The following is a 13971-nucleotide window of genomic DNA, read 5'->3' on the forward strand; positions in this document are numbered from 1 at the left end:
TCTATCTATCTATTTAATCTAGCCGCCTACAAATTTTACCTCTCCTGGCCGTTTCGATAATGGTATAGATAACAAACTTGGTATGGCATAACAAGACTGTATGAAGAACATATTTGACTAGTCATAACATAAAAAGCATGACATGTATGTCATGAATGTCATGATTTACATTTCATGGTCCTGCAGCTCTTGCGGTGGTTTCATTCACATGACATGTTGCAAAGCTGGTATGGCATGACATGATTGCATGGCGAACAAAAATGACAGACCCTAACACAAAAATTATGACGCGCGTGTCATGTAACAACATGACTACATTTCACGCTCATGATGCGCACGCGGCCGTTTCACTAGCGTCACATATACCAAAATTTGTATTATGGTACGTGAATGGATGGCGAAGGTATGTGACTGGAGCAAACATGATAATAATGAGACGCTTGTCATGTAACAACATGACTACACGCAACGCTCATGATGCGCTGGCGGCCGTATCGCTAGCTTCACTTATAACGAATTTGGTATTACGGGACGTGAATGGATGACGAAGGTATGATACTGGTGCAAACATGATAAACATGATATGCGTGTCATGTAACAACATGACTACATGCTACGCTCATTATGCGCTCGCGGCCGTTTCGCTAGCTTCACATGTACCAAACTCGGTATTACGGGACGCGAACGGACGACATAGGTAAATGACACATCCGAACATGATAATCATGACATGCGTGTCATGTAACATGGCTACATGCCACACTCATGATGCGCTCGCGGCCGTTTTGCTAGCTTCACATATGCCAAGTTTGGTAATACGTGACGTCAATGGATGACGAAGGTGTGTGACTGGTGCAAACATGATAATCATGAGATGCGTGTCATGTGACAATATGACTACATGCAACAGTCAAGGCGCCAATACATTTCGACGTGACGCGGTGCGCGTGCTCACCGGCCTTCATTTCGTCGTGTCATACCGGCGTTCATTTATCGCGCCACTCCGGCGTTGCCATGCCAGGCGCCGGTATTGCCGTATACTCGCAGGCGCGCGCTGCGCTGCGTTGGTCTGACGCATGCGCGTTTCAGTGCGTCTGGCGTCCCTCCGTCACGAAAAGAAGGAGACGCAGTGTTGTCTGGGTAATGCATCTGCGCGAAATGCAGCATGTCGCATTTCGCGCCGGTTGCCGTCCGGCCGCGTCGACGGACGCTGGTCGCGCTGGTCACGCCTGGTGTCAGACTATAGAGTTCTCGTGTTGCGCTAACATAGCGTCGCTGTGTCCAGCGTGCGCGTGCGTTAAGGATAGATTGGAGTATATGGGACCCTTCATGATGTGCTCGCGGCCGTTTTACTAGCTCCACATATACAAAATTTGGTGTTACGTGACGTCAATAGATGACGTAAGTATATGAATGGTGCAAACATGATAATCCTTACAAGCGTGTCTTGTAAGAACATGACAACATACCACGATGATAGCGTGCTTGCGGCCCTTTCGCTAGCTCCACAAATACTAAATTTTGTATCACGTGACGTGAATAGATGACGAAGGTAAACGACACTTCCAAACATGATAATCATGGCACGTAAGTCATGTACGGCATCATTTACCTCCACCTCGTAACATTGTGCTGATTTTAAAGTGACATATCAACCTTTCTCATTTGTGCTTCGCATATCATGGATTCCCACTGTACGTGGGATCTGCCAATTTTTATTCACGTACACAAGCCAGTCATAACTTTTTTTAGTTTGGTTGCACACAGGTTACTGCCTTTTTATTTCATCCATCCGTCCATCCATACACACATACAAAGTAAAGACAATGTTCAGGAACACACAACGCCATCGCTTTTATTTCTTTGCAACGGGTATCTCGGAGGCTAGGAAAGAATCCATGGGCATCCTTGTTCCGTAATGTGTGGCCCTGTTTCACGCACGTCTCTATAGCGAAGGTGGTCGTCGAGTATAGACAAGATGTCGGTACTTGCGGGCACACACAGCCGGCGTGTGGTGCACACCGAATGTTTAAACATCGGTGGCGACGATGTTGGCGGCATCAACCTCCACGTCGGCGGCGTCAACGACATCGGCAGCAACGGACTTCACATCGACGTTGATTGCTTCGTCTTCGGCTGCATCATTGTCGGCAAAAGCTGCCGAAAAAGAAGAGAGAAAACGTTATGCTGACTGATTGCATAACAAATGTGCATCACCATGAAGTTCTTTTTTAGCATCCTGAGCAGTTGGACCAGCGCACAGGGAAGGGAGCAGCCCTACCCTGCTCCCCCGTCCATGTGAAGGGAGTTGCCAAGTCTGCCCTCATGCGTTTACTCAGCCAGCCCTGCCCGTCATTGTTTGCTCAATATACTGGGCAAGGGCCATGTTGGTTTTCGATAATAATTATTGCTCTAGAACAATGATGTTGCGTTCCGCTTATTGCTTAAATCCCACCTTTACCTTTCGAAAACCAGGGACCAAATGCAGGACGACCTGCATGACCAGGGACCAAATGAACCAGGGACCAAATGAAAAGCACGTTATCACATCATTCCGACTAATGCGTCGATTGCGACGATTGTTTTCATTGGGACTCGATGAATTTCTTAAGCAGGGGGTGCTGCTGTAAGATTTCTACCCCCCCTTTCCCTACTACCTTCTTGATAGAGAAACCTGCGCATGCATGTGCCTTGAAGCAAGATACTCTAATAATTCTGATTCATTTCAAACATCAAGGTCATTTGCCTTGACGTTCTCCACCTGCTTCAAGAGCTGGATAGAAGCGTAGTTATTGCTTCTTGTTATCCTATTTGATAATATATTTTCGAGACAGTGTCGTTTCGTAGTTCCGTAGAATATTCAAGACGTTATTGCATCGGGTCTATCCTAGCTTCAGCGTATGTCGGTTATATTAAATTTTTGCTCTCACGTTGTGCCACCACTTCAAGTCTGATAAGGGTGGTCTTAGCGGAAAGCCGAAGTAGAGGTATTGATCAGTTTTATCTGTCACCTTCATGACTGAATGTACGCCACAGAATAAGGGAGGTATATGGAATGTATAAGAAAGTATATGGAAGGTTCTTCTGTTCCTCCTGCCTTCGTTCTCCTCTTAATTCTTGTATGAACCAGTTACGGCCTCAACAATCGTTTTTATGCTAAAAGAGAAAGCCTTTTAGTGCGTCATAAAATGCGAAAATTGATTGTCGACGCCAACACGAGTGACACAAGGAGTCACCATTACGTGACGTCATATGAAGTGATCATGAATGGCGTGATCACATGACGTTGACATTGGTTCAGGTGGGGGGGCGGAGCAATCACGGAGACGTGCAAAACCAGGTGCGGGGGGGGGGGGCAGAGAGCTTGCAATGACTTCGATACTGAGATCGCCGGACGAAGTGCAAAATCACCTAAGTGCAGAACTGCTATTTATGGTATTAGCCAAAAGGCCGAAAAGCTTTCGGAGGGGGAGGGGTGGGGGTGGGGCGAGTCACATCGAATGAGAAGAGAGAGACGACCGCTTTCTCCTTCAAGACGTTTTAGACGAATGCATAAGGAACCCTGCAAGTTATATTCCCCGTAAATTTAGTTAGGTTTGCTGAGGTTGGTAGTTTAGTTAAGTGCCAGTATTGCAGCTGTTGAACAGACAGACAGACAGACAGACAGACAGACAGACAGACAGACAGACAGACAGACAGACAGACAGACAGACAGACAGACAGACAGACAGACAGACAGACAGACAGACAGACAGACTTTATGAGGCAGCTGTTTAAATGGGGTGAATAGCTTACCGGGGTCGCACTTGGCCTCCTCCGGGGTCGCGCATCTGTTGTCGGCCGGGCTGAAGTGCTGGCCGGGTGGGCAGTCGAACTTCGAGCTGAACGTCTCCGAGCACACGGAGTACTTGGTGCAGTCGTTCGGGTCGGCCACCAGGGCGGCAGCACCTGGGGCGGCCACCACACCCACGCAGTCCTCGCTGGGAAGAGGTGGTCCCAAGAACTTCGAGAAGTCCGGGGCGCCGGCCGCTGGTCCACCACTGCTGGCCTTGGGCTTTCCCTGGACCACCGGCACGACCACGGACACAACAACCATGACGACGACCGCAACCACTGCCACCCCCTTGACCACGACTTTCGAATTGACCATCTTGATTCTTGTCGATGTGGCTGCGAGTTCCTGCGTTCACGGCATATCATAAGTCACATAGGGGTCCAGAAAACGGGGGGTGGTGGCTGAAAGGGTAAGGGGGTGTGCTGCCTCCTGGAATTCTCGATAATGATTTTCTATGCGGAAGAAAGAAGGTACACAGCTTGTTTAGCATACTGGTCCCGCACATCAGTGTAAATACGGCCTTTAGGATTGCCCGATAACTTTGCGCGTTAAGACTTTCGACTAATTGTGTTGCCGGTCATGTTACAATAGTGGAACAAAGGCCACCTGTGCTGAATTTAATGCCCAAACGTCAATAGCGTTTTCTCTTCATGTTCTTTCATAGTATCGTAGTATGAGGTCATGGGTCGGAGATAGAGCCCTGTTACAGTAGCTGTCTGCCGACGTTGGCTAAGAAACTGTTCAGCGTCCGTCTCTAATGCGTGTGTGCTTCTAATTCGCATAGTACGAGTTTCAGTGATGGCCATTCCTGTAAACGAATTTTTTACCAAAGAGTGTAAATTATATATTCGTAATATACGTTGTCGCGATAGATTCGAGCGGCCATGCGCACTGCAGTTCAAGTACAGTTCGTCCTGTGTATACAGCTTGCGCAGCTTGTCGTTTATTGCTGATTTCCACAAAAATCAGCTACGGCGCTCTGAGCGAGCACTGGTGGCCTTTAGAGATGTTGCCAACAATATAGTTAGGCGTTCGTATTATTCATGACTGTCTTTAACAATAACTAGTGGGTCCACTTCATAATGAATATTGGCACCCAAGAGAGACCACGGTCACAGTTATGCTTATATCGCATGGGTGTATACCTTCCCCGGATACACTTGGGTCATGCTTTGGAACACGCCGTAAATGCTCAGAACGAGTTTCGACATAATAAAAGAGGTCTGAATAGCGGCCATGTTGTAGTAACAATACACGGGTTTTACGGGCTGAAACCATGATGCAATTATAAGGCACACCGTATAGTGAGTGAATGGCTCCGAATATTTAAATCTTCATGTATTCTATGTGTGCACTTACATCGCACACTACACGGGCCTCTAAAGCATTTCGTCTATATTTATATGAGACCACTATGGCTGGGATCGACACCACGAATTTAGTGTTGGCAGCGGAGCATCGTATTCATAGTACTAATGGGGTACGCAGGGGCCAGGTTGTAGGTTTTGTTTATTCTGATGCATAGGAGATATTTTAAACAATTGGGGTGTTTAATACTTTGCTATGAGTATGCCGTTAATTTCATGTCTAACGCCATGCTGTGCTTTGAGTTTCATAGAATGTGAACTGGACTACGCGATTGAGACAAAGGGACTACATACGCTGCTTTGCCCAGAAGCACATGAGCTCTGTGACCACGCTGCGATAATTTTCACGAAAACGAACCATCATACGGCATAATTGGCAAACTAAAACTTGTTAAAATGCTGTCCATGATTGCGTCGAGTGCAAAGCTGTATGAATTGCAATAAAAAAATACTGTTACACCGCTAGTCCACATTGAAACTCAGTTGTTAAGAAACCATTGGCAAAGCTTACCTCAAAAATGTGTCTTGTGCACGCCGGCGGATGAGCGACCTCCGTGACTTGGAAGGGTGGTACCAGCTGCTTATAAAGCAGACATTGCGTAATGTGGCGATTAAAAGATTGTTCTTATCGTACCTATGCTAATTGCCCTGAGATAGAAGATCTACGAACACAAGGTCCGTCAACTAAATCTCTCCGGCAGCTTTATGACCGGACTTGTGCATCGCAACCGCAGCTCTCTTCGAGATAGACTTAATCTCAAAAAGAGAAAAAAATAAATAAAGAGATGTTGAAACCTCAGCTTTATTTCTCTAAATGCTATCTAATCTGCCCTAGAGCAGGGTGCAGCCTTCATCAAAGACATTTTGCAACTTCATCGTCCCGCGTGCGCTGTATGACCTTCTTCCCCATTTTCGGTCAGTTTTTTCACCGCCCTTCCTTCTTATCAGCTTTATTCTGTTTCAGCCAATGTCGCTAAACGCCAATGGACTACTGCTCTTTGTTGCGTGTGAACGTAGTCTCGTCACTATTTCAGCAAATGCAGGAGCTCTCTTTAAAGAAAAATTGCTGGTGATCGCAATATTGCCTGAAGTGAAAAAAAAAATCACAGCATATCCACGGAGTGAATGATGATGAGTGGGGCGAAGCGTCCATCAGCCCGTCCATGCATCCATCCGTCCGTTCGTTCTTGCTTCCATCTGTTCGCGCGACCAACCGTGCGTCCATCCATGCGTCCGTGCGTCCATGCGTCCGTGCGTCGATTCGTCTGTCCATGCGTCCGTCCATGGGTCCCTCCATCCATCCATCCATCCATCCATCCATCCATCCATCCATCCATCCATCCATCCATCCATCCATCCATCCATCCATCCATCCATCCATCCGCCTGTCTGTCTGTCTGTCTGTCTGTCTGTCTGTCTGTCTGTCTGTCTGTCTGTCTGTCTGTCTGTCTGTCTGTCTGTCGGTCTGTCTGTCTGTCTGTTCGTGCGTCCACTCGTCCTACGTCCACGCATCTATCCATTCGTCCGTCCATGTGCTGGTCTGCCTGTCCGTCCGTCCGTGCGTCCGTGTAGTGAACAGTCCAAGTACCACCGTCTCCCATCTCGCATCCCCTGTGGCACATACCCGCTCTAGAGCGGGAATGTGCCACCGGTGGCTACGTGCGACTACATACATACAAGGAAGGACAGGCCCACGTATAAGGAGCTTCGCTCCGAAATATTTTTTTGCGTGTGCGATTCATTCGCTTCATATATGAATCTTTAAGAAGAGACGCTAAGTTTCTTTTGGTTTCCATGTCCACTTCGTTCTTTGGTCAACATAAGCTGTAAATCACCTCTAGTACATTGACAACGCCTCCTCTGTTCTAACAATGCCGGCCAGGTGCTCCCGATCTAGCCGTTCACCGTCCTCTCATCTAGCCATTTCCTGTTCTCCCCCATCACCTAGCCTTCGCGTGTGCTTTGATATCATGGGGGAGAGAGCCCCACATGCGGTGCCTCATGAGGAAAATCATATGAAGTAATGTTTTGTTCAGTTGTGTACAGATCCGTGGGCCGGTGTCTTGCATTCCTCGTGTTCGCAATACTGGTGCCCGGTCATGCTGGCTCCACGAAGTATATATTGTTTTGAGATAGCGTATAGCCATTGTAGTGGAAAACATGCCTATCGCATCTACGGGGGAAAACGCTAGGAAGCACGCGCGACGCCAGCAGCGCGACCTAGAGGTATTTCGTATAAGCTACCTTTAGGTAGCATGGCCTCCGAGATTGCGGGCGCAGCTTGCTATCTCGGAGGCCATGTAAGTAGTAAAGTTGCGCCTCTGTTTTCCGGGCGCCGCTCGCTCCGCCTGCAGGAGTTCAGTGCCCTTATTCACCGAGTGCCATCCCGTGGTCGTAAGTGGTTCATTTGCACTGCGCAGAAGCCAACACCACGCAGACGACGCTGACAACTGCGATGCTTCGCAGATTCCTGGCAGATCAAGCCTAGTTGAAAGCGACATTTGTTATTCTCACCGCGCTGTACAGATAACTCTGCTCGGTACTGTAGCTATGTTCCCTGTTCGACGCGAGAAATGGGGTAGCAAATGCATTCTGTGTTGAATTCTGCTACGTAGTAGGGCTCATGTGATTAGACGCTGGAGCAGCGGGTGTTGCTATAAGAAGATTCGTGTTCAGTGAGGAGGGCAAAACGCTTGGCGATGGTCGTCGGCATAAATTTCTCTTGATGGTGCAAACCATTGTTCCTTCGGGGCTTAGGAAGAGGCAGAGGGCGAGTCTAACTACAGCGTAAACACGAGATTCTAGACAGAAGCGAAAACGAGCATGCATGGTATAGCCTTAGAAACTTACCGCATAATGAAGAGCTCAACAATGTATCAGTAATACTTTTTGTTCTGGGACTAATATAAATTTGATACCGTGTTTTCACGTATTTAAGACACTGGCTGCCATTGTTTTTCATCGGAGTTATTGTGTGCACACGTGTGGTAGAGTTGCCTCGGCTACGTATACATGGTCGTAAGAACGAATGAAGGTTACCCAGCGTTTGTGTGTCACGTGTTTTCTTCGTGGGGCACCTGACGTGCTTGCTCTGTCACTTATCACATCTCGATTAGGAAAGCACCGGGAAGTTTGCGAAGAAATCTTTGCTTCATAAACCGCAAAAAAAAAGAAACGTTTACATATGTTTTCGCTCACGTCATCTACGTTATGAACACTTGCAGCTAAAGATCTAAAAGCTACAAGGGCTAACATTCGATTCTGTACCGACACAGTTTGCGGATATGCGGACGAAACCTTATTTTGGTTAGCTCGCTGTCCCACGCGACGCGTTAAGGGGACTTTAAAGTCAAATAACAATTTACGTCAGAGTGAAAGCTTAATGTATGACAGCTCTAAAACGACAATATTATGAACAAAAGTGCCCTACCTACCGAGAAATTAAGGTAAATGTACAAGAGCACAAGCGCCGCAGTAGGACATTTTCAAAATGATCGATATGCTTAGTTTAATGTCCCAGATTTTCAAAACAATCCCGATGACATCAGATGGACCACCTACAATTAATCACTAGTAATCGATCTAACTACACTGAATAAAGAAGCTTCCGTGCATCAAGAGACGCAATAAAATGCTGCTTGTTTGTTTCTGTTTGATTCATGGAAATAAGAACCGCAGGACGTTACTACGGGCCGCAGTTGAAACAAAAACGTCTGCGATCTCGAAGCCGATGGCGAGAAATCGATCAATGGCCGTTGTTGCTGCTGTGGCTCCCGCTGCTTTCGGTCTGCTGCTACTAGCGTAGTAAAGCTGGGCAACGTTGTGCACGGCAACAAAGACGTGAGTCGGTCCGGTTGGTCCGCTTCTTTAGGCGGGTAATTTGAAGTGCGCTAAACCAACGCGGACCACTAAAACATGATTTCATTTCAAAATAGGCCCTTTCTTGTCACATACGTAGCACTACAAGGTTTCTGGACCATTATTTTAACAATCGACGTTGACTTCATAGTTGCCTTTGGTGTCCCTTTAAAGTACGTGACGTCGGCAGGAGGTAATAAACTATATGGCTGCGATAGAACGAGAGCTTAACGCCGACAACAGGGTCAGGGAATGTGTCTGCGCTACAGGTGCGCAGCCGATAAGCACGTCGGCAAACTGTTCTTGCGAAATAACGAACCATTGTAGCGAAGTACAGTCGGAGGAATTTTTAGAGTTCGGTTCGGAAGGAAATTTCTCAGAATACCCTTACAAAATCTCTACGAAATGATGATTTGAATGATTCGTAGTGGCAGCTTAGAGGCTCAAGGGGAAGGGTTCGATTCCAGCCTTTGAGCCACATTTTGGGGGGAGCAAAAGGCACAAAAACGAAAACAAAAATGATACAAAGCACTCGTGCGTTATGTTTAGGGGAACTCTAAGAAACCACAGCTGGCTAAAATCAATGCGGTGTCTACACTACGGAGTCCTTCATGATCACATCATCTTTGTGATAACTAACATGTGAGGGTATAAAATACCCTGGCCTTAAGAACTGTAGGTATACCCTCGATTTGCTTCAATGTATCTTTAAATTTAATTTTGTAGTTTATGAAAGAGCTGTCTCATCATGGTGCCCACAACTATGGCTACTTAGGTAAAAGTGGAAAAATCTTGTGCAGACAAACGGGCAATTTGGACGTATGCCCATGGGCACGGCTTCTAGGACGAAATAAGTTTCTCATTAGTTTCCTGTTCACTGAATATCATGTTTCACGACAGGTGTGCTTGAAAAGCCGAGTCTCTTCACTGATTATAGTTTGCCGACAATATAACTGTCACTTGCTTCACTGTCGGCAGTATATGTTGCGTCGTGCAACCAGCGGTGCCACATTGTCACAGATGATGTACGGTGATACACGCTATCTCTTATGTATAGCGAGTATCGAGAGTGATACAGAAAACTTTGCGATTTTGAGCAAATGGTGCTCACATTCAGAATGTACATACGCGAAATTTCATCGTTGCCACTTCTGAAGAGTCAACTGGAACTTGCCACGGTGCTAAAACTATAGATTATCAAATAATTTCGTTTTGTAATGCATAGCCATCCTTAATCAAACAGTTCAATGAAAACACACGTATTTTTTGTTGACAAAAACAAGTAACACTGTTTCTTATGCCTTCTTCAAACGTGTAACTTTTCAATAATGTAACATAATATGCCCATGATTACCTTTTGCTTTATATTGTACGTGGTTCTTATACAAAGAATGTTACTTCAACTGTTCCAGTTTGTATAAACTTTTTCCTTGGTACTCACGTCCAAGTGCTTCTTTTTGTTTTCATTCTTGTTTGCGTACTGCGTAATGAGCAGTGTAATTATTTTCACAATTCACATGTTTTCGCTGGTTTTGCTCCTGATGTCAGACACATAAGTCAGGACTCGGAGTGAAGGCCCATCAGGAGACATAGGAGTTTCCTTTTGCCGTATGCCTCGTAGACATATTTCACTCGATGAATTGGGTAAAAAAAATATTGGCCAGCTAATCTGATCACTAATATAAACGGATAAATGAATACCGTAAGGCATCACATGACCCCGTAATCGTTCGCCTAAAGTAACCAGATTGCGAGAGCCACCTTTCTTAATCTTCTCCGTTTATTGTGTTGATTTCTACATCGCCCTCACCCCCGCTCCCTCAACAGCAATCAGCACCTAACGCGATCTTTCGCTACCTGCAATTCTACACAACCTAATTGCAACTCAAGTTGCAAGATGCTATTTTCGCCTTACGTAGTTTTGCTGGTGCCTCCGAGATCAGTTCAACTTGATAATGTGATGACGCGATTTGATGACGTCATCACGTTACGTTGTAATGATGTCAAGGTTCTTGGCGGTCTGAGACGTCACGCAATGATTTATCGTATCACATCAAGGGGACGACGGTCACTCTCATATTTTATAAAGTATCTAAAGCTTTTGACCTAATAATTAGTTTATTTGATTGGTGTCGTGTGAAGTACAAAACAAGAAAAAAAAGAGGAACGGTTATCGGGATGTAAAAATTGTGTGCGCAGAAACACGACCGAATTCGCTATTCCGAGAAAAGAAACGTGATATTCTGAAGGTCGTCTAAGTACGAACGTTTTCTAATCTTCACCTGAAAGCGTGAAACAAACAAAGGAAAGAAATGATAGCCCCTCATAACAGTTAGCGTGCGATGTAAATCATTCTGATATCTTGTCACCGCGTCTTGTTACCACGTCTCTTGTCTGCGCTTCTGTTCATTTACCGAAATCTAGCGTCGAAGGAGCAAAGTGCTAAGACAGTTAGTGAGACTCACACTCAGAGATGGCAGCAGCTGCTTCGAGGAGGCATGCATGTCGCAGCTTTTTATCTGACTGTACTGCCACAAAGCCTTGCAGAGAATTCTCGACAACTGCTTCGCACTACACCATATCTTCGGTGTTGGTCCTCGCCTGTACAATCTTGAAGTTGCGTGCAGCATTGTTTTTCCAGTGCTGAAGACACCAGCGTGGCACTGGAAGTCAAGAAAGAGCTTGCAGTGTCAAAGAAAGGCGAAAAAGAAGTAAATGAATATAAATCAAGAAAGAAAACCGACCACTGATACAGTGGCAGGTTGAGTGATAAGGTGCCATGCTATTAGGTATATACATTGCGATTTGGTACCATACGATGCTCCTACCATACGATGCTCCCAAAGGTGGGAGCACTACGTATGCTCCCACCTTTCCTGCCTCTTGTCTTCAATTTTTTACGCCCAACCTCACATGGGCTGAAAACGAGATAAGGCAGGCACAAAATAGTATGCCGGGCTACTAGTACGGAGGACCTCAAAGGGCAGCATATTTATTAAAAATGTACCTGATGAGGGCATAGGAATGAGAAAGAGAGAGGTAGTGAAAGAGAAGTTTCCAGCTTGCGTGCACGGATGCAAAGAAACTGTGTTGACGATATGATATAATTACGATGAATTACACCTCAAATGTATCGCTGGATGTCATAGCGACCGCACTTATTAATGTCTGTCTCTAAGCCTGGTTGTACTTGAAAAGCGCGCAACACTTTCACCGCCTTCTGTGCTGATGTTGGACTAAGTCTGTGTCCCAGGCAGTGGCATAGACAGGGGATTGCACACCAGCCTCCCCCCCCCCCCTATCCCCGTCCCGAAATTCTTTTTTGCTATGGCATACAGAGCCCAAAACGACCCTCGACCGCATCTGCCTGCGCGGCCCCCACTTCACGAGAAGTAGGTGCCACCCTCGAAAAAAGAAAAAAATCTGCCTACGTCCCTAGTTCCAGGATCGTTCTTCCGACAAAGGGCGATTACCAAGTCTGTATGGCGTGTTGGGAAGTTCTTTTCAGCGCGAACTGAAACGGGGACACTCACGGCGAATAAGACGTTGCCACAAATACGTGACATGAGCCTCTTTTTTGGCGTTCCGAGTTCATGAGTGGTGTGATAAAAACCACCCACATGTGATAGCGCCCCTTTATAGGCAAAGGTATGTTCGCTTTACGTGATAAGGGAGCTGACCAGAGAAGAGGCGTAAATATTTAGTGCCCGTCTAGTACTTGTTGCGGAGCTGTTGTTTGGGTGATAAGTATGGCTCAATCATCACCCAAACTTTAAGAATAATTCCAAACCGACAATATTACTAGAGTATTGAGAAAAAAAAACAACCTTGACATAATAAACTACGAGGGCCTTGGGTGGGGTGGTGACAAAGGATTACCGAGGTGTTATTGCGTTATTTGCGCCAACCTAAGTAGTCGCGTCTGACTGTGCGATTAAAGGGAAATAAGAACTTCGTCACCTTTAGTTCTAACCGTAGTTATGATATGTACAGAAATACGCCATTAAAAGCGTGGTTCTTATTTGAACACACAAACTATTCATTGGCGTTAGTTGGAGTATATGAAAAACTAAACTATAGATTTTCGTTCAGTTTAGGACATTAACCACCCTGGGGAACATAAATTATAGTGTAGCATATATAAAAATGACATAATTGCGCTTACTATCACTCCTTTATTGTGTCAAAAATAATTAGATCAGTGGTCAGGTGGCCTTCTATAAAAATAAGCCAGCTGTGATAACAGTTTTTTTCAGTGTACTAATTACATGTCGCTGGAAACTGAACGGAAATTCTACAGTTTCATTTTTTCGTGTGCTCCAAACTAAACTAATAAATAATTTATACGTTAAAATAATAACTACGATTTTAATTATGTATGTTCGTACATACACTCGTTACATTTGCTGAAGCATCTCACATCGGTATTATGTCACACCAACAAGGCCGAACCCCAGGACTGTTCAAATTTTATTTCTTTCGCGACAAATTATAGCACACTTTTGTACTGTTAAACTGTGTATTTAGGGAAATTTGTCACCACGGGGCTGTTACAGTTATATAAAGCGTAATTGCGGCCGCCACAAACGCGTCCTAGCATTTCCTTCCATCTCGTCGATATGGATGCGTACTGCAACTGAATATGTTTCTTATATGCTATGCAGGGGTAGCTCCCACTTAAGTAGAGTGTACCATATGGTATGAAAACCAAGGACTCGTTTAGTTCGATTCTTTTCCTCAGTAACAACTACTTAAGAACGTTCACTCGCAGTGGCAACGCACTTGCTCAAAAACAACGTGAGGCACGAAAAGAAATAACGTATTGAGGTCAAACCGCTACGTTACCGGAAGTGGTTCTTAAGAGAGAAAGAGAAAAGTGAGCCCCGTAACTGTCTGCTTCAGCGAGCGACA

General features: G+C 45.6%; 1 protein-coding gene across 1 annotated transcript; it reads right to left on the reverse strand.

Annotated features, from left to right (window-relative positions):
- Positions 1 to 1829: 1829 nt before the first annotated feature.
- On the reverse strand, positions 1830 to 5837 carry LOC119181283 (uncharacterized). Its single transcript, XM_037432488.2, has 3 exons — positions 5714 to 5837; positions 3796 to 4180; positions 1830 to 2157 (listed from the first exon to the last, which is right to left on the reverse strand). Exons 2-3 carry the CDS (start codon positions 4148 to 4150, stop codon positions 2030 to 2032), a joined length of 483 nt encoding a protein of 160 aa, XP_037288385.1. The 5' UTR covers positions 4151 to 4180; positions 5714 to 5837; the 3' UTR covers positions 1830 to 2029.
- Between the last annotated feature and the right edge of the window lie 8134 nt (positions 5838 to 13971).

This window comes from Rhipicephalus microplus, chromosome 3 (assembly GCF_043290135.1).
Source record: "Rhipicephalus microplus isolate Deutch F79 chromosome 3, USDA_Rmic, whole genome shotgun sequence".
In the NCBI taxonomy this organism is placed as follows: Eukaryota; Metazoa; Arthropoda; class Arachnida; order Ixodida; family Ixodidae; genus Rhipicephalus; species Rhipicephalus microplus.

What these genes read in the sequence shown, in the direction of transcription:
- LOC119181283 (XM_037432488.2), bottom strand. Translation starts at nt 4,150, where the DNA reads ATGGTCAATTCGAAAGTCGTGGTCAAGGGGGTGGCAGTGGTTGCGGTC. An exon ending in GGAGGCCAAGTGCGACCCCG is followed by an intron (nt 2,158 to 3,795) that starts GTAAGCTATTCA and finishes CTTTTTCGGCAG; the next exon opens with CTTTTGCCGACAATGATGCA.